Source organism: Onychostoma macrolepis, chromosome 12 (genome assembly GCF_012432095.1).
Source record: "Onychostoma macrolepis isolate SWU-2019 chromosome 12, ASM1243209v1, whole genome shotgun sequence".
Classification (NCBI taxonomy): domain Eukaryota; kingdom Metazoa; phylum Chordata; class Actinopteri; order Cypriniformes; family Cyprinidae; genus Onychostoma; species Onychostoma macrolepis.
The window spans coordinates 11544236-11564599 of NC_081166.1; the positions used below are offsets into that span (position 1 = coordinate 11544236).

Here is a 20364-nt window from a genome sequence, read left to right on the forward strand (position 1 = left end):
CAAGTAGTAGACGCGGGAAGTTGAAGAAATGGAAGGAGAAGAGTCAGGTGGTGCTCCGGCGAAGAAAAAAAATATATTAGTGTAAATGTAATAACAGCTGGACGGAAGAATTTAATTTCTTGTCTCGAAGCCATGTAAACAACGCCCACGCCTTTTGCAAAGTTTGTCGCACTGATTTTAATATCGGACACGGTAGGAAAAAATGACAAATCTCAGCATATTAAATCACAGCGGCACATTCGCGCAGCCGAGGCACAGAAGTGCAACACAAAATGTAATGTAATTTGTTCCGTGTTTAACTGTTTGTTCAATCTGTAAAATAAATAAATAAAAATTAATAGTAGGCTAATAGCCTAATAATAATAAAAAAGAAACATGAATGAGTCAAGTTATCACTTTTGTGATAATATGTAGGCTACTTATGTATGTACTTACATATGTGTAACTTAAGTAGCCTACATAGATAATAGGTACATAAACCCCCATTTTGGTACCCAAATGTATGTCACCATATAGTAGGCTACTGCAATGAAGCGCTTTACTGTAGCGTAACTCAACCAAATGCATCTTATACGAGATAAATAATATATACACGATATAAATAAACCGTCTGAAATGTTTTGAAATCACTTGTAGTACCCTACCTGATCGAGAGAGAGAGAGAGAAAAAAGAAGTCTTCCACTCAAGTCAAGTCTTCAATTTTGTTAAAGATTTAAATCCCTGCCGCCAAGATGCTCCTCTGTCGGTGACGGATTAGAAAGAGAAACTTTAATCAGTAGGGGAAGTTGGATTTATTCACGCACTTTAATATTTATTTAAAGCTTCTTTCTTTTAAGATTCTTATTTACAGCATTATTATAATAGGCTGTATATTAACTTATTGGGAGAAAACCGGTAGTTCGATGTGAAATCAGACACTGAGCACCCCTGTATAGCCAAAATGGCATGATCATAACACCCCGCGAATATTCGACTGTGAGATTGGGAGTCGAATCAGGCTCCTCGAATCGAAGCATCGGGTCGTCGACTATTCGGGGACACCCCTATGAAAGAAAAAACATGGGAAAGGCAGTCTCGGTTTACCCATATATATCCAGTTAAGCAGGTGTTTTTCCGATGGCCATCAGCGATTGATAAGACTGTTGGAGAATGGAAAATGAGATACTTATTGATATACCAGGCAGCTGATGACAGTCAGAAAAAGGTAACAAAGCCATTACCTAGGACACAAAGGGTTCCTGTCAAATGCCAGCTAATGTAACATGATGCCGAAATGCATTAAACTGACCCAATGATCTTCTCAGCACCTGTTTTATACAAACATGTCCAAGTAGATTAAATGTTGCAAAAAATAATATATATATATATATATATATATATATGAATGTGCATTGCCATAACTTGACTTGCTAAAGGCGGTGCAACATGTTGCTGTTGCTACTGCATCCACATTGTTTGGGCAGAAACATTGATTTGTTTTCTTCTGCCATGATTTGAAGATCTATTGAGCCCAGTCTCTTGTAGGAGTAGCAAAAAAGGTGATAACTAGGTGATTGTGTCCTCAAATTGCTCAGGTACCCTTACAGGGTTGTTGTCAATGAAGCTTGACTTTGATTAGTTACACTGACAAGACACAGCAGTTTGTAATACAATTTTAAATGGTGAGACAAAATAGGCGACCTTGGGAAAAATTGGTATGTGTAGACTCAACAAAAGACAATCAATAAAAGAGACTTGGACTTAATTTGAGCTGTTTAAGTTAAGTTTGATTAGCCTGCAGAGTTTTCAGACCCACTACAATCAGCTTTTCTTACAACAGTATGAGTTACCATACAATCCCAGCCTGAAGCAATGGAACAACAACCACCAGTAGCCCCTAATAACACACAGTTGCCATTCAGTTTACTGAAATGGACCATGCAGGGTGAATACAAAGTGATGTTTACATGGTTTGTACAAAGAGGACACAATGACTGAATTCACTAGAGTGCAGGGTTATTTTAATAATATTTATATATACTATTATAGTATATTTATTAATATGAATTCAATTTAAGTAGTTTACCTTTTAATAATTTTATGAGGTTTTGTCATTTGTATTATTTTTATGTGCGTTTCTTTTTAGCTTTTATTTTTAATTGGTCATTTTAGTATTTTAACTTGCTTCAAGTTGCCAAAGAAACACACATTTTTGGTAAAAAATAAAATCTAATATTTTATTTCAGCTTTATTTCAATTAATTTTAGTCACTTTTGTTTTAGTTAACAATAACAACACTGCCACAGTCAGGTTAGTGGAATCAAATCCTTAGTCATACAGTTTTGTTTGAGGGACTTGCTGGCAACAAACTAGATCTCCACAAGCAAAACCATTTAGTATGCTTGATTTTCTGTCTGTGAAACACTCTGTGCTTATTATTACAGACATTCTGAATGTAGACATATTTTCCACTATTTTTCCCAGTGTATTCTGTGCAGCTGTTCACAGAGACTGCCATTATTTCAATTAGGCCTAATTCTTCCATGACAGTCTATTATTACGATATAATCTATTTTAGATATACCCGTCCTAAAGTCGGTATGTCAAAGGTCTGGCAGGTTTGTGTGACTATCCGGCAGCTGGTTCAAGCATAAGATATTTGAAAAACAAAACCGTGCTGTTAATTGCTACTGTTTGGAGACTGGTGCACGACAGACATGTATTAGTCCTCAGAGACTCTTGGTTGTGCGGGACACTGTCAGTGATATTTACTTCCTCTAAAGACACCGAAACACCTCACATGCTTAATCACTCCCATCAATAAATCGCTATCACACATATGGAGACACTCCCCGCACTATTGAACATCTGTCCATACAACCCCTGATGCTGAAATATTGCAGTTCAGTTGCTATTCATAGGTTTTTCATCAACCTGCCATTTTGCTTTGTGACAAAAACAACAACATATATTCTGGAAAGTGCTCAGCAGCAGGCAATGGATTATGTCTGACTCAATAGCCCACAACAGCACAGAAATTCACTCCAACTCAGTAATAAGCCCTAAAAAACAGGGTTGTCGCTTAAAATAACAGGGCCCAGGACAAAATCTACGTGCCAATAACTAGGCTATTACAGAGAACGCTAGTGGGCGCCTACAGCCCCTGCTCAAGAACTCATTACAAGCTCATGCCACTGAATGTTGACAAGCACCCCACCCTTTTATCTGACAACAAACATCATTTCCTTCCCATTTTTCCAGGCACACAACAATTTTTATTTAAAAAAAAAAAAAAGCAGAATAAAACAAGTATAAGCAGTTTGTGACTGTGGTCAACTTCAGTAAGAAATGGCTGTATATATTTTTGATGCATTATGGATCATTTTGGTTGGATTTTACAAAAAGGTTCAATTTAATATTAGCGAATGCAACATTAAACAAATGAACAGTCAATTATTTATTAATGTAGATTAATTTATACATATATGTACTAATACATTTTAACAAGTTGCACAAATTAACATTTGTTAATGTATTATGAACCAACATGAATTAACAATGAACAATTTTTTTATATTTATTAACTAATCTAGATTATAAATGTTCACTGTTAGTTCATTATTCCTAATACATCAACTAATGTGAACCTTATTTTAAAGCATTACTATATTTTTTTATAGAAAATCCTTTCAGAATCACTAAAAGTTAACCAGGCAGTTTTATTGTTCTTGTGTCTAGGGAGATTGTATCTTTTAAAAACTTCAGCAAAACCCATCGGGTCTCCTGCAGAGTCATCATCTCGACTCTTGAGCCAGCTCAGTAACAGCAGCTGGTGTGGGAATCGAATTATGGTGCATTTCAAACAGTCTAACCAAGAGCGTAACAGACCCTGATCCGATGGGCCTGGAGTCACAGTCTAACAGAATCAGGTGTGAGGCAGACTCAATTGTCCTTGGATGCTCCCTTCAGGCTGGATTTGAGTTTCTTCTTCTCTTTCTGTCCCATTGCACGGAAGGTCTTCTTTCTCTCTTCTTTCAGCCTCTTCTGCCTTTCTGCATCCTGTTTGTCTTTCTGCTTCAGGAACTCTTTGTGCTTGGCGTGCTGTTCTGCTTTCGCCTTCTTGTTCTTGTATGCGTAGACTGAGCTCAGAGCATCAAGCAACGCTGCCACCTGGTGGAAAAGGTGGAGAGGTCATATTTCTAAACTGAGATATGAGCCCTGGAGGCTGAAACCAGACAAAGTACAGCAGCCTCCAAAAGAACACTTGGACATGGACACTTAAATATAATAAATTTTAACAAAATACGAATGTGACTGAATTAGAAAACAAAATATTCAAGTTATGGCAACGTCTTCACGATGCTTCAAGAAACCTACCTGCGAAGCTACCGGAAAAACAATGCAAAAGCTGATTTAAATGCAAAGGTTGGTCACACCAAATGTCGATTTCATTTAGTAAATAGAAGTTAATTGAGAAATAAATCTATTTACGACATTATTTTTGACATCATCCTCATTTTATAGCATTTTTTTACACAAGTGCCTAAAACTTTAACAGTACTGTAGCTTTGCAGGTAGGTTTCTTGAAGCATCTTGGAGACGTTGCCACAGTTCTGGATTTAGTCTGTCTCAGTTCTGTTTCTTCATGTCATTCCAGACAGACTGGATGATGATGATGATGAGATCAGATCTTTGCATAAACAGCTGTCTTGATGTCATAATGTCTGAGAATTTTTTTTTTGTTTGTTTTATTTTAGGGTGAAATATTTCTTTGCTGGTTAATAAGCCAGGATCCTCACAAAAAGACTGAAGACCCAATAGAGAGTGAGAATGACTAAGTAATTGGAGAGTTATAGGCTCCTAACCTTGCAATTTAACCTTTGAGCGACTTGTCCATGTAATTACTGTTTTGTAACTGAATAAAATCTTTTAGTTGTAAGAATTAATACACCAACCTCTAAAGGAATGATTTTTAAAAAGCCTTGCTGATTAAATGACGATTATGATTAAAAACTCTTTATTACTTTCTCATGTCAATGCCTAGCACATCTTGGAACAAGGAGTAGGAGAGGAAATTGATTAAAAATGTAACCCCTTGTGTCATCTTTCAGACAGGAGGATTTCAAAGGGGATTGGTAAAGAAATTGGCCAGCAAGCCGTCTTGGTATTTGCCAGGGACATGGATTAAAGAAATATGATATTTCGCAGCCAACTCTGGAGGCTTCCTTGGCGGATTAACTTTAGACTAATAGTGGATATTAAAACCGTCTTTGTGTAATGACAGTGAAAAAAGCTCACTGGAGTTACAAAAGCATGACATATGTAAAACAGAGATGGACAAGTCAGGCAGCGCGCACCTTTTTCTCGTGGGGCTCTCGTACGACAGCCGGTCTCTGCAGGTCCCGCGGGGTTTTGCCTTTGGCCTGCATCTGTTTGGGTTTGTTCTTGAAGGGGAGGGCCTTTTGCAGCTCTTTGGGAATGTGAAGGGTGTTGAAGTGTCGAATTTGCCTCACAACCGGCTGTAGGGATTCAAAGACAGAGTGGACGATGAAGAGGACAACAGCGAATAATAATAATAATAAGTCGTCACTGGTGACTCAGCTTTTCTGTAAGAGGGCTTACCTTGTACAGTGAGTCCTGGTTGGGTTTGTTGCGGATATCCAGGTCGTGTTTAAGCTGTCCGAGGGTCCTCATGCCTGCCCATGTGTCCTTCTGTCCAACCGGCATCAGTAGAGACGTCACTGGATTATAGAGCTGAGGAACCGAGACCGGATACCAGGAGCGCAGGAACGCAATATCTACACATATTCATATAAAATTTAGGGCTGCAATATTTGGTAAAAAATATTGTCTTTGTGATTTGAATTGCAAAAGTGATAAAGATTTAACATCTTAAATTGGTGGGGCAATTAGTTAAAAGAATCAAAAACCATATACAGTCATTGGATTTCTGGTCAATTTTTTTCTCATTTCTGTTTTTCTTTGTTTGTTTTTTGGTGACCCAGGCAAGTTTGTATATTATAGACACTGCTTGGTAGAACGTTTGGGGTCAGTAATTTTTTTACATAATTAATTTCATTAATTTGATCAAAAGTGACATTAAAGGCTTTTGTAATGTGACAAAATATTTTTATTTCAAATAAATGCTGTTCTTTTGAACTTTCTATTTAATCAAATAATCCTGAAAAATACTTATCAAGGTTTCCACAACAACATTAAGCAACACAACCGTTTAACTGGAGTCATGGACGCTGATAATTCAGTTTTGCCATCACAGGAATAAACAGAATTTTAAAATATATTAAAACAGAAAACCGTTATATTAAAATGTAATAATATTTAAAAATATTATTTTAATATTACACAATTTTACAGTATTTTTATTTAATAAATGTAGCCTTGTTGATCAAAACATTTTTTTTAAATCGTACAGACTTTTTAACGAGAGTATATAGAAAGGTATATCATACTATTTAAGTATCAAGCTAAATTATTATTATAACTAGTGATGCACGATCATGATTTTTCATGGCCGATTCCGATACCGTTTTTTTACAAGCAAACCGGCCGATTCTGATACCGATTTATTTATTTTTTTAATCAAGCAACAAACAAGAAAAAATTTAAGTATACATAAACAAGATGTTTATTTGGTATTTAACAGGCCAAACTGGGTTTTGGCTATTAAAAAAATAACTGTAACCATCTGAAATTAACAGCAGTAACTGCACAGTAAGTAGGTTACATTCAATACAAACACAGGTACTGACAAAAGCATTTAGCTTTTGTTTTTAAATTGGGTTGAATCTATAAACTGGCCTTAAATGAAAACATAAAATAATAATAAACTGTTGTTATTATATAAAAACTGCTGTTATGATTGTAACAAATATTATGAGTAGAAGTAGTAGTAGTAAACATAAGAACAACTGCACAAGGCCATAACATGATTCTCATTTATTATTCTGATTAATTTTGCAGCCCTAATAAAAACAATCATCATCCAACAAAAGATGCAGTAGACCTAATAAGCCTCGAAAACGCAAACTGCCTCACTGCAGGATTTTCCACATGCCCATCTCTCCAGAGAGGAGCATAATAATCAGTAATAATACCCCGCCATTTTAACAAGGTGGTTGTTTATGTACAACTGAGATTCTTGGGAGTCATTACATTTGCAGACTTTTCTGATAAATAAAGCACATTGAACTCCCTAAGCACAGATCATTATATAAAAAGTCAAATAAATAAATACTGCAGCAACAAAAAATATTTATAAATAGAAAAACAAGTCTGACTCACCACTCATCAGTAGTCTGTCCTCAAACGTGGCTCTGAAGGCGCCCGGCGGGGTGCGCAAGGCTTTCTTTATCTGCCCTTTAATGCCACTGACTGTGCGGATAGACGCTCCCTCAAACTTCGCAACCTCCAAGACGGTGTTAAACATTCCCTTAGAGTTGAAAAAAAAAGAGAGAAAGTTATAACCATAGATGAGAGGGTCCAATTATTCAGAGAGAGCGTGAGGTGTACATTTGTATAGTTCTCTAGTGTGCTGTGCTGCTACGCTATGAAACTCCTGACTCTGCAAGACTCCCTACCTGGATAAAGCAGGTGTTCTTAAAGATTTTATAAGGGTATCCAATCAGTTTGAGCTTCTTCACAATTGTAACTGATTTGTCCAGGTCCAGAACCACTCCTGTGGCAGCGATGCGGAAATTGGCCTGAGGGGAAATAAGATAGGATGAGTCCAAGAAAAAAGTGAAGCCTTTCATCTGGCTGTGGTTGTCGGACTGGGGACTCGGACTGAAGCCGTGACCCAGGCTGCTCCTGCGCTCTCATCATATGCTGGTCTCTTACCTTAATACCTCCAACCGTCTGCACAGCCAGGAAGCCTGTACCCTGGGGTGTTATAGGCCCTGTACAAGAGTAGAAAGAAAGAGTGGGGTGTGCATGAGATGACAAGGAGAAGCGAGAAACAGAGTAGAGCTTCACAACTAATAAATGGACAGTCAGCGAGATTGTACCAAACTGCTCTTAAATAATACAGCATGGAGGTGCCCTAGACAAAAAAAATAAAATACTATCATGAAAACATCAATATGCTGATAGTTATCCCCATGGCCAATTATCCATAAGTGTACCCTATTAAAATTCTATAAAGTTGTTTTATTAAATTGAAAATGAATTTATAGCATGGTATTGAACCAAACTATTGATTCTACAAAACTACAAAGTACAAAACTACAAAAACTATTATTATTACAGATGCACCAATATTAAAATACTCACAAGTATGCTCATAAGTAAGCCAATAATCCATAAATGGACAATACTAAAATTCAATACAATTTAGAATTAAATTGAAAAGGTATAGCATGTTGCCCAAGATGTATGTATGGCACGATGCCCAAGAGTTACACAAGATGAAAAAATAATTACAGATATTACGGATACATCAGTACTGAAATGCTCATAAGTCAATAATTATTTTCATGGCCAATAATCCATATGCGAACAATATTAAAATTCTATACAATTTATGGCGTTGCCCCAGGCATATTATGACAAATTCACAAATATTAAAATGCCCATATGTCAATAATTATTTTTATGGCCAATAATCTATATGTGGTAGACAATAGTAAATGTCTACACAATTTATAATTAAATTGAAAATAAATATATGGCATGGAGTTGCCTAGAACAAAAAGTACTATTATTTTTTATTATATAATACATGACAAAAATGGATGCACCAATATTAATAAAATACCCATATAATTAAACTGAAGATAAATGTATGGCATGAAGTTACCCCAGAAAATAAAATATTATTATAGATGCACCACTATTAAAATTGCAATAAGCCAGGGGTGTCAAACTCAGTTCCTGGAGGGCCGGTGTCCCTGCATACCATGTAGTTTTCAAATAAGCCTTAACGACTTGATTAGCTGGATCAGGTGTGTTTAATTAGGGTTGCATCTAAACTGTGCAGGGCTGTGGCCCTCCAGGAACTGAGTTTGACACGCTGCAATAAGCCATTAACTGCATTAATGGACAATAATAAATGGGAAATATTAAATAATAAATGATAAACTATGTATAATTAAATAGAATACAGATTTAGATTTATAAATGTAAGATTTAAATTTTAAAAATCATTTTAAATAATTCAAGTGAATTTCAGGCATCACACCATATTGTACAGTATGAAAATGGATATTCATTTTTAGATTTGCTAAACATTACATTATACAGTGTTATTACATATATATCAGTGTTTTAAATGAGCAATAGATGACTGCAAATGTAATCTGAATGTAAAAATATGGAAAATGAGCATGCAGAGTTAAATACTAGAGAGGTGTGTAAGGTTTGTCTCTCACCCCAGATGGTGGCACCGCAGTGCATGTGTTCAGGTGTGTATTTGAGCAAGCGGTGACGTCCATTATGGTCCTCGATGTAGTAGAGGGGAATGGTCTGAAAGCGCCTCCAGCCCAAAGACAGGATGAGAGGGTCCCGGGTTTTCAAGATGCGACTGTGCCAGCGGTGTTTCTTGAGACGCATCTGTGTGGAGGAGATAAAGAAAGGACCTGAATGTTTTTACTCAGTCCAGCCTTGTAATGACATTTAAGCTTGGAGTTAAAGCAAGTGCCCTTCACTTTATTCACAAGGTTATCAACTACACAAGAAGTTGTAAAATACGCGATTAAGATAAAATATGCACTAAGAGAAAGTAAAATAAATCCCTTCAGATTTACCTGCAAGTAGCCAACATTGCCCTCACTGGGGCCCAATCCGCCAAGAATGACGGGATAGTGGGGGTCAAAGTTGGTGACGAACTCACAAGGTAAAGCAGGGATCTCCACACGAACGTACATGCCTGGCCTGAAGCCCTCGTACTGAACACGGACTTCATCATCCACGTCTTCAAACTCTTGCCTGTTCAACTACACAAAAACAAATAAATAAAATAAATGATCATTTTGAATAAAATAAATAACATGCTCGCTTAAAGGGAGAATTCACCAAAGAATTGAAATTTTGTTATATTTTACCCTCATGTCATCCCAAACCTGTATGGCTTTCTTTCTTCCGTGAAATGAGTAAAAGAAGATATTTTGAAAAACATTTCATTTGTTTTTGAGTATACAATGAGGTATAGACTATACACTGGGACATTTTACAAAATATCTTCTTTTGTATTGCACAGAAACAAAGAAATGCATACAGGTTTGTAACATAGCTTAAATCTAATTATACAAGTAAAAATAAATAAGTGAATATAAAATTGAAATGCTTTAGGCTAATTTGGGTTATAAAAGGAGCAAAAAACACTTTTCTTGCTCTCCTCTACAAGGAAGCAGATCGAGTCTCAGCTTTGACCTCTGACCTCAGCCTGTTTCTGCATCTCCTCCTTCAGGTCATCAAAGTATGTGGCGTCGCCATCATCATATTGTGCATCGAACCTCTCCTTCAACCGCCTCTTCTTCTCCAAACGCTTGTTCTTTTGAACTTCATCATCGTCAAGTTTCACTTGGGGAGCCTCCTCCTCTTCGTCGTCATCATCGTCATCACCATTTATTTCATCATCATTCTCTCCCTGTGTTTAAATAACAAATAAGCAATGAATAAAAAGCACCCCAAGAATTTGTCAGATGCAAATCACACAATAATGCTTTAAAAACTGGTTTGATTTTTATACCTCAGCTTTAGTCTTTGCTTTATGAACTTCTCCTGTTTCCAAATCTTCAAAATCTCCATAGAGTTCATCTAGTAAAACAAAAGGGAGGAAATACATTATACAATTTCAGTGGTCAATATCCAGCCAGTGAAATTTCATGTGTCTTGATAGCAAGTCTGCATTCAGTTTTCTTACCATCTTCCTTAAGCAGTGTTGCAGCATCTTTATCCTCCTCCCATTTTCCAGTCACAAAACAGTCCCTGATAGAGGCTAGCATCTGAAAATACACAGTTCTTAAGAAAATGCAAAGGACATAGACAACAAATGGCATATTTACATACATTATGCAAATAAATTTACATGCAGTATGAAATCACACTTGCATATACATCTCACCTCCTCCTGATCCCAGTCATGACTGCTGTCTGGGTGAAAGCGAGAGCAGTCCATCGCATCTGCTCGTACTTTCTTACTCTTCTCTGGTCGACTGACTTTAAATAAACCGCCCAACTCTTCTTCATCATTAGAATCCTCCTCTTCCTTCTCCGCCACTGACAAACATACGTATAGCATATTCATTATAGCCCAGAGATTTATGTGCTTTACGTAAATTAATGCTGATCCTTATGTTATGCCTTATTTTCCCCCCACAATGAATGAATTTTATATATCAGTCCTTATATATAGCATCAACCTTACCTCCCTGTGTAAATAATAAATAAGTATTAAATAAAAAATGTAGTTAATAAATAAAATATGGCTTCAGATTCAGAAAAGACTCGATATACAGCACACAGGTCATGTGGAGGCTGTGCAATTTTACAGTGTATTTAACCCTTTTTTACATTCATTATATGTATTCATTATATGGATAGGGCTGACTGAAGAGTCTTCAAAATTTCTTTAGTTTTGTTTTCACTAAAGAAATAACAGCATACAGGTTGGAATGACATGAGGGTGAGTACATAATGTCAAGATTTTAATTTTGTAGTGAACTAGAAGTTCAGAAACTCACCTGTGCCGTACACTAGTTTGCGCAGGTTTGGCGTCGCAAGCTGATGTCTTAAATATGCCTCTGATGCTTTCTGGGCTAAATCCTCCTTCCACCGTAGTGCTCCTTCAACATAAACATCCACAAAAAAATTAAATATATTCAACATATTCTTTCAGAGCAGTAACTAATAATAATAATTCACTAATAATAATAATAAACAGCACAAAGGAGGGCCTGGGGGAAATCAGTATGAATAAACATAGCTTAGGGGATCATTTAAGGAAAGGAAACATAAAGAATGATTTACTTAATAATTGCATTTAACTGGATTAAATTAAATTACAAAACATTATTTCAAAACAAATAATAAAATCTGATCATGTTGGGAGTATTTGGGAGAATATAACTGTTTACAGTTTCTGAGCAATTTACATTTTTAATATTAATATTTTTTCTAATTGATCATTTATATTATTAAATAATATTTTTTTAATTAATTGGAATTATTATTAAAATTAGACACTAAATTATCTTTGTTTTGAACTTGTCTTTATCTGAGCTGAACAATCAGAAATTGCAAATCAAAGACAAAGTACCTGCAGTTTCATAACCCATTTCTGCATCCTCTGTGTCTAGATTTTCTTCCTCTGGAGGCTTGGAGGACATCTTTGATTTCACAATCCCATCTCCATCTTCATCCATATCAGAATCTTCTTCTTCATCCTCATCATCTTCCTCTGAGCAGAGACCAGAGTCTGGACCAGAGCTCCTTTTTACAGGTTCCCCTTCTTCCATTTCCTCATTTTCTTCATCACCCTCATCCTCCTCCTCTTCACTTTCATCATCTTCACTCTTTTCCAGCTCATCATCACTATCAGCAAATGCAGGCATCTCCACACGTTCCTCAAACTTCTGTTTCTTCACAGGAGGTGCTGCTTTCTCATCTTCCTTTTTTAGTGTTGTCAGCCCCTCTTCATCCTCCTCTTCTTCATCCTCTTCTTCCTCCTCCTCCTCCTCATCATCACTCTCTTCCTCATCATCATCTTCATCAGCAAAAACAGCTCTCCTCCTCTCTCTCTGTGCTTTCTCATCCCATTCTCGGATTTCCATAGGGTTCTGTTTTCTGACGATAAATTCAGAGAACATCAAACAAGTGCATAAGAAAAAAGGTAACACTTTAGTATAGGGACCAATTCTCTCTATTAACTAGTTGCTTATTAGCATGCCTATTATTAAAATACTGGCTGTTTATTAGTACTTATAAAGCACATATTCTACATCCCTAATCCAACCCAATACCTAAACTTAACAACTTATTATTAATAAGCAACAAATTAGGAGTTTATTGAGGCAAAAGTCGTAGTTAATGGTTTGTTACTAGCGAGAATTGGACCTTAAAATAAAGTGTGACTTGAAAAAAAAGCCACATGTGTTTTCATTATCAATCTTTGCTGTTACTTCTGGGTGCTCGGGTACAGGGGCCATCCTTGTATACATTACAACAATATAATCAGAGTTGTTTAGCAAAACTTACTCATTTTCCTGCACCTCCTCTGGTGTCAGTGCAGCAGCTCCTGTGAACAGTGAGACTTTGCTGGCAGCCATTTTTGCATCCAAAGTGGCTTGTGTGCCAATAAGAGAATGAACGAGTTCAGTGGTGGGCCGCACCTCCTCCTGGGACAGACATTTCTCACACCATTAAAACACTTAATATCCATCAGATCACAAATCGTCTTTAAACCTCAAGGTCATATTCACTGATGGGACAAAATTGAGTGTAAAAAGTGTTATTACTTGGTGTAATAAGCTGTGACTGCCCTGTAAACTGCAGACATTATTGCGTCTGGTATTAAATCTACTGTAGGTAATGCTGTCATGGGGGGACGTGCTGAGACTCAAATCTGACCTGCTGCCGGCTGGCATGTCCACTGGGCATATCGATGTAGACGGCGTCCTTATCATACACCAATCCCCCTACGCCGGCCATGGGGGCGTACAACAACCGTTCCTTTACATTCAACGCTCTCTTCTTAATCACCTCCGGCAGAGGGCAGGGGTCCGGGAGGAAGCTAACATCCGCCACAGAGAAGTCACCCACACCTATAAAGGGAATTCAAGAATCATTAGTTCTAGTCTAGACCATATTATCATGCACAGTTAGCACAGCAAAATAAATACAATAATGTTCAAACGTTTTTGAAGTCTCATATGCTCACCAAAGCTGCTTTTAGTTGATCAAAAATAAGCAAAATCAGTAATATTGTGAAATACTGTATTATTACAATTTAAACCATTTTCTATTTTAATGTATGTTAAAACGTAATTTATTAATGTGATGGAATAGCTGATTCTTTTAGCAGCCATTACTCCAGTCTTCAGTGTCACATGATTTTAACATGCAGATTTGGTTCTCGAGAAGCATTTGTTATTATGATCAGTTTAAAACAGTTGTGCTGCTTAATACTCTTGTGGAAACTGTTCAAAATAACAGTATTTGAAATAGAAATCTTAAAATTGGTTTCCATAATCAATATTTTGTTGCTGACAACAAATGCTGAATGTTCAATCAAACTTTTTAAATAAAATCATGTCAATACCAGATACCAACCGGGACAGGTTTATGTGACGTGCCCTAATCCTTAAAAATCATGAAAAACCTAAACAACGTAAAAACGAAAAATAACAGATTATATTAAATTTAGGTTCTCTTTGCACTTACCACAGTGTGTTTTGTTGCAATTGTCCAAATGCAGTTTTGTAAAACTGAAAATATTGGGCTGGCACATGTACAATGTAAAATATGGTTCAAGAAGCAATCTGAATATCTATAAAGAATCTGGCAAACATAAATGATATTTTACCAGGAATGTGGACCTGGCATTTATTCTTCAAGAATGTCCCACGTAGGTAGCCATACAGAGAGACGGTTCTGTCACATTTGGGATTTAACCTAATAGCCTCAGGATCTGTAAGATCTTCCATGCTGTCCAGGAAAAAGGAAAAAAAACTATCAAATAATTGTTGGTTATAAAACGCAACATACGTTTAGAAAATCACTCACCGGTCAGCCACCACATAAGAGTGAGAGGTCCGCCAAACAAGAGGTCTGAACTTCATGACTGAGATGAACCGCCCAAGATTCTTAACTTCCTGTGTCTGGTACTCTCCATACACCATTCCAGACAGGTAAAAGAGCTTGGCACCCTGTAAGACTTTTATGTTTAGACACTAGACAGTCCTCTTTAATGATATGTCAGTTATATATCAGGTTGTTGATGTACCTGGTAAACTTCAGTCCAGAAGCGGTGTTTGAGGCGTTTCTTTGTTTTTCTGAGCGTCTTGTTGTTCTTAAAAGTGTCCAGATGTGTGAGGACCCCCATGACTCGAGGGAAGCCATGAACTTGGCAAATGTTCAGGAACTCAAAGGTCTCCATTTCAAAGCCAAAACTTGCATCTATCAGCATCAGAACCTAATAAAGTCAAAATATCAATACTGCCTTACTGGAACACATAACATTAAAACATAAATAATAACACAGTCTAATAAAACTTTGTAGTTACTAGTTATCCCAATTAGTAATGCCTCTACATGTACAATAGTGTTTAAAAATTTGGGGTGAGTAGTAAGTTTAATTTTTTTGTTTTTAAATAAATTACTACTTTTGTTCAGCAAGGATGCATTAATCTGATCAAAAAAGACAATAAAGATTTGTATAATGTTACAAAAGATTTATACTTTAAATAAATGCCTTTGAGCTTTCTATTCCCCAAAGGAATCTTGAAAAAAAAAAAAAAGTATCATGGTTCCTACAAAAATCTAATAACAACAACTGTTTCAACATTGATAATAATAGTAATGTTGCTAGTGAACCAAATCAGCATATTAGAATGATTTCTGAAGGATCATTGATGAAGACAGGAGTAATGCCTGCTGAAAATTCAGCTTTGCCAACACTGGAATAAATTTTTATTGTATATGCATTATTAAATATATTAAAACAGAAAACAATCATTGTAAATTATAGTAATAATAATACTTCAAAATATCCAAAATCCAAAAGTTTTTACTGTATCAAATAATGCAGTGTTGGTAGCATTAGAATTTTTTTTTTTTTTTTTTAAATCTTTACCAATTCCAAAATTTTGATCAGTAGTGTAGGTAAAGGCACCAAACATTTATATCTACATTTTTCATATTAGGCTATAATCAATACACTCTAATCAATGAACTGCTGCATGAGTTTAATCCTGGTCAGTTTTGCAGATGATGCAGGCCTGCACTCACCAAATCAGCAACCTTTGCCAAATCAATCATGCTGTTGATATCATTGTTGCACTCAATCAAGGTCAGGCGGCGTTTCTTTCCTACAAACATTAACAAGAAAAAAGTCACCTCACAGCATACCGATTCTATATACATCAGTACATAATCAGTTTTAATCTCACCATAAATGTGACATTCAATTTTTGATATGTGACACCCAAGTAATAACAGGTGTAAATGGCAACTATGAGTCATAAATCTTGTATTATGTATTACAAAACTAACCAGAAACTATGGTCACAGGTCCACAGATGTCAGAAAGCTTCTGTCGTGTATAGTTTTTGATCAGGCATCGAATGAGTGTGCTTTTGCCCACTTTTGGAGGTCCCATCACCACTATAACAACAGGTGGAGGCTCCAGAGGGGTCCGGTCTACCAGAGGAATGTGATGTTTCTTTGTTTTAATATCCTGAGTCCTAACAAAACAATATTAAATGAGATTAAAAAGCAATGAAACAACACCTAATTCTCCTGATAAAAGTGCAATGCAAAAGTGCATGACAACAGAGATAAACACAAGACTTCTTGTGTTAAATTAACATAAGAAAAAACAGTGGATAATGGGTAACGTTAAATGAAGCTGACTGAGCACTGACCTATGGAAGGTTTTTGCCATGCGCACAGCTGACTGGACGCTAAATGCTCGTGGGTTCCTCTTGCGCTCATCCTGCTCTTGTCCCTGCTCCCTCTTTCTGTTCTTCTTCTGTGCTTTGGGTCCACTGTGCTTGTGCTGGTGCCGCTTCTGTTCTTTCTTCTCCATCTTTGCTTTTCTGGGTGCAGAGATTAAGACAGATTATCAACAATAATCTTTGACTTCACAGAGTGATGTAGGTGTCTCCTATTCAGGTATTGAGCAGACTCAACCCTGCTTAACTTTAGTAGAAAACCAGGCAAGAGCTGCAAAGTGAGAGCTACTGTTTTTACATTGTATATTCTTTGGAATCAAAGTCAAAGTCATGCAGGATCAGAATGACATTACTTCTTAAGCATTCCAATAACACAACAGTGTGAATATTAAACTAACTGAACTGAATAAATCACACGTTTGTATTATGTGTAACTATAGTCAAACTCACTGGTAACCTTTAAACATCTATCAGTTATAAGGAAACATGCATGAACAACGAACAAAATACTCACAACATACAACAGTTAAATTTACTGGTTATTTAATATAATATCATCCGTTTTGCGTTGGAATAATTCAGGAATAAATACGACTTTGTCTTTAAATGACCATCAATGCAGTCGCTGTGCATTTTAGGCGTGAAAATAGAGGCTCACCTTTTGTGGTTACAGTTTATTTAAATCCGATGCACATATGATCTCAGAATTCAAGATGTTAATTCATGTTATCATTTCACAGGCGTACAACGTGACTCTATCCACTGTTTACACGTGTGTTGCACTTCCGGTTAGGGGCGGAAGTGGTTGGTTACGTTCGACAAAGTCTATCGTGTCAAACCAGGACCCTAGAATGAACGATCCGTGTCACACGTTCCGCGTACATGACACTAATCGGTTTTCAAACCTGGATTATGATACCTAGATAATTATTTTATCGTGCTAGTAAAACCGAATGAGAGCAAGTTGTTTAGCAACAGAAAACCAATCATAAACTCGTTAAATATGCGTGCGTTCTTTGAGGTAAAATTGCAATGTCGAATAGTGGCGGGAAATGCTCTAAATGGAGTCGAGTTATGAATAATTTAATATTTTCAGTGAATTACCGATTTTTTATGGATTGAGCTTTTGAGCGAATCAAAGACTTGTGTAATTTTTTTAACCTACAGAGAGAGAATCAGTGAATAAATCAATGAAAATTCTCCTCTTTTTTTTGGTGAAGAGAGTCACTGACTTGAATCAAAATCCCCACTATAAACTGTTACAGGTAAAGTAATCACCCTGTATGTTGTCAATGTAATATGTCTGGGCGTGTCAGGCAACTGTTAATCAACTCTAGAGTTGACTTTCAATTGTCAATGCCTCAGATTCAATTCTTATAATATCTGAAAATAATAAATACATAAATAAAATGTATAAGCAATTCAGAGGACACAAATTCACACATTTTAACATTTTATTTCAAATAAATATGCATTATTTTACAAAGTGACAGTATAGGTTGTGTGAGCATAATTTAATGTAGAAATAAATATCCCAACTGCACTGTAATACCTTAAAAGAGCATAAAGAATAAATACGTTCGAAATTACTTTCTGGTGCAACTGTTTCCAATTTACTCCTTGGTAGAAAATATAAATAAAGTCCATTATATAAATAAAAAGTCTGATGTGGATATCTGATATTGCTCTGTAACCGGCACTTGCACAATACCATGCTTCCTATATAATGCAGTCCAAAAGAAAGAATCCTACCCCTTAAGTTAAACCCAATGTTAAAACAGTGTTTGTCTCCTTAGGTTATGGATGTTTGCAAGATTACTGTAGATCCATCTGGCCATTGAAGTTCCACCAGGCTGGCTCCATTTCCCCAAGGACATCCTCCAGATACTGAGAGGACAGATCTGGAAGTGGGGCCACAGAATGCTCCTCAGTGTGCCTGTCCCATGGGCTTCCCCAGTCGGTGTATGGCACAGAGGGAGAGCAGTTTTCTTGTCCCATGTCCCAAAACGCAGAATCAGAAGAGGCAGGAGAGGTGGGAAGTGACTCCAGGCCACTAACACACCCAACTTTGGCACTTCCATGAGGGTAAGGAGGTGGTGGGTAGAGGAAGAAATTTCTCTCATCCTTGTAGGAATTCCCAAAACTCTGCGCTGTTAGATTCCACGTAGACTTAGGAGAGGACTGTGCGCTTCCTCCAGAGCTCCAGCTGTCTGCCACAGCTTGCAGATCAGAGGAAAGGGAGGGAGAACAAGAGCTGGTTCCCATAAGCCGGTTTTGCCGTGGCTTAATGGCAGGTGTGCTGTAGTCAGCTGGAGAAAAGGTAAAGTGCTGCGGAGATGTTGGAGCCATCTGAATGTTGAAGGACACCTCTTGAATGCCTCTCTGTTGGCCATTGGCCCCAACACTAGCCATGTGAGGGGGTAGAAAAGGGCTGGGCAGAGGATAGGTACTATCCAGCTGTGGTGAGGTCCAAGTGGCTCTGTTCTTTAGGGTTCTGGCCCTCTTGTTCTGGAACCACACCTGGAAAAACCAAACACAGTTATGTTAGCATGTTGATGGATTAACATTTTTATACTTTTTGAAATGGATGAAAACAGTTTGTTTTCTATATTGATGTTGACATACCTGAATACGTGACTCTGGAAGGCCTGTGGCTTGAGATAGACTTTCCCTGACACTAATACCAGGGTAGGGATCCACGTTGAAAGCCACTTTTAGAAGTTCCAAGTGCTTTTTGGTGAAACTGGTTCTCTTCCTGCGGCCTGCAATCTTACTGGCCTGTGAGTTTCCATCTTGAGCTGTAAGAGTAAAAATATATGTCATTAATTGTCTTGACATGTTTGCAAATGCATCAAGTGGATATAAATATTCCAGAAAAGAAATTCTTAAAATATCTTGAAAATATCTAAATATTTATTATAATATTTCACAAAAGTTACTTAAAATAAATACTTTTTAGGAATTCTTACCAACGCAGTCAGTCCACATGTCTTTCAAGGATTTTTGATTGGAGAATGTAATAATGAGTGTCAAGCTGAATGCTTTATTACTGCTCCTTGTGCTACTGACCAACCACTGAAGACACTATTTATACCTGCCCACCTAAAGGTCCAGAAAGGGGCTGTCCTAACACTTGTGCCCTTAAAAGGTTAAGTGGGCTCTGTGATCTCTAATGGGCAAGTCACACCTTCATTCCTGCCACACCTTAATTTACACTTCATTCACCCATCATCTTTTGCTGTTCATCACAAACACTTGATCAATTTGCAAACATGTCAAGACAATTTGTAAGACTGTTTATAGAAATATAGCTTATGATTTAAGTAGCCTATGGCTTATTACTTTTGAAAAAGAAATATATTTGCAGGTACATGACCATATCCTTATTAGGATATTACATACATTACAGTACATTACATTACATCACATTTATGTATGTATGCACGTGTTTATTTATTTTTTAATTTAATGTTTGTTTGTTTGCCTGTAAATACATTTTACATTCAAAATATAAAAAATGTAATTATATTTAAACAATAATAAAATATGTAAGTAGTAGCAAATATTATACTCTCTATACCTATATTGTATTATTATTAATAACAATATACATTATAGAAAATAATAATATACAATTCCTATGTATTTTTATTTTATATACCAATTTCAAGTATTGAAGTTTTTATAACCACAATGTTGTTTTAATACAAACATTTTAAAACTGCATTTCAAAAGAGGAATTGTTACAATACTTAA

At 36.5% G+C, this 20364-nt stretch overlaps 2 protein-coding genes across 2 annotated transcripts; both read right to left on the reverse strand.

The window, feature by feature from the left end:
- Positions 1-3232: 3232 nt before the first annotated feature.
- Positions 3233-17414, reverse strand: bms1 (BMS1 ribosome biogenesis factor). The gene is made up of 23 exons (XM_058793121.1): positions 17267-17414; positions 16579-16752; positions 16208-16398; positions 15944-16023; positions 14940-15128; positions 14720-14862; positions 14520-14641; positions 13565-13758; positions 13193-13332; positions 12255-12781; positions 11680-11781; positions 11061-11215; positions 10860-10941; positions 10686-10753; positions 10374-10583; positions 9742-9930; positions 9367-9547; positions 7838-7896; positions 7579-7701; positions 7283-7430; positions 5603-5778; positions 5338-5499; positions 3233-4150 (listed from the first exon to the last, which is right to left on the reverse strand). The coding sequence occupies exons 2-23, from the start codon at positions 16740-16742 to the stop codon at positions 3923-3925; spliced, it is 3633 nt and encodes a 1210-aa protein (XP_058649104.1). The 5' UTR covers positions 16743-16752; positions 17267-17414; the 3' UTR covers positions 3233-3922.
- A 660-nt stretch (positions 17415-18074) lies between these two features.
- Positions 18075-20250, reverse strand: mxtx2 (mix-type homeobox gene 2). The gene is made up of 3 exons (XM_058793122.1): positions 19578-20250; positions 19234-19406; positions 18075-19128 (listed from the first exon to the last, which is right to left on the reverse strand). The coding sequence occupies exons 1-3, from the start codon at positions 19594-19596 to the stop codon at positions 18424-18426; spliced, it is 897 nt and encodes a 298-aa protein (XP_058649105.1). The 5' UTR covers positions 19597-20250; the 3' UTR covers positions 18075-18423.
- Between the last annotated feature and the right edge of the window lie 114 nt (positions 20251-20364).

Bases quoted from the DNA above. Each gene is read 5' to 3' on its own strand.
- bms1 (XM_058793121.1), bottom strand. From the start codon at position 16,742: ATGGAGAAGAAAGAACAGAAGCGGCACCAGCACAAGCACAGTGGACCC. The intron at 15,129-15,943 runs GTGAGTGCAGGC...TGACTTTATTAG, and splicing joins TGGCAAAGGTTGCTGATTTG to GTTCTGATGCTGATAGATGC. The intron at 9,931-10,373 runs GTCAGAGGTCAA...GTTTTTGTGTAG, and splicing joins AGATGCAGAAACAGGCTGAG to TTGAACAGGCAAGAGTTTGA.
- mxtx2 (XM_058793122.1), bottom strand. The intron at 19,129-19,233 runs GTATGTCAACAT...TGGTTTTTCCAG, and splicing joins TTCCAGAGTCACGTATTCAG to GTGTGGTTCCAGAACAAGAG.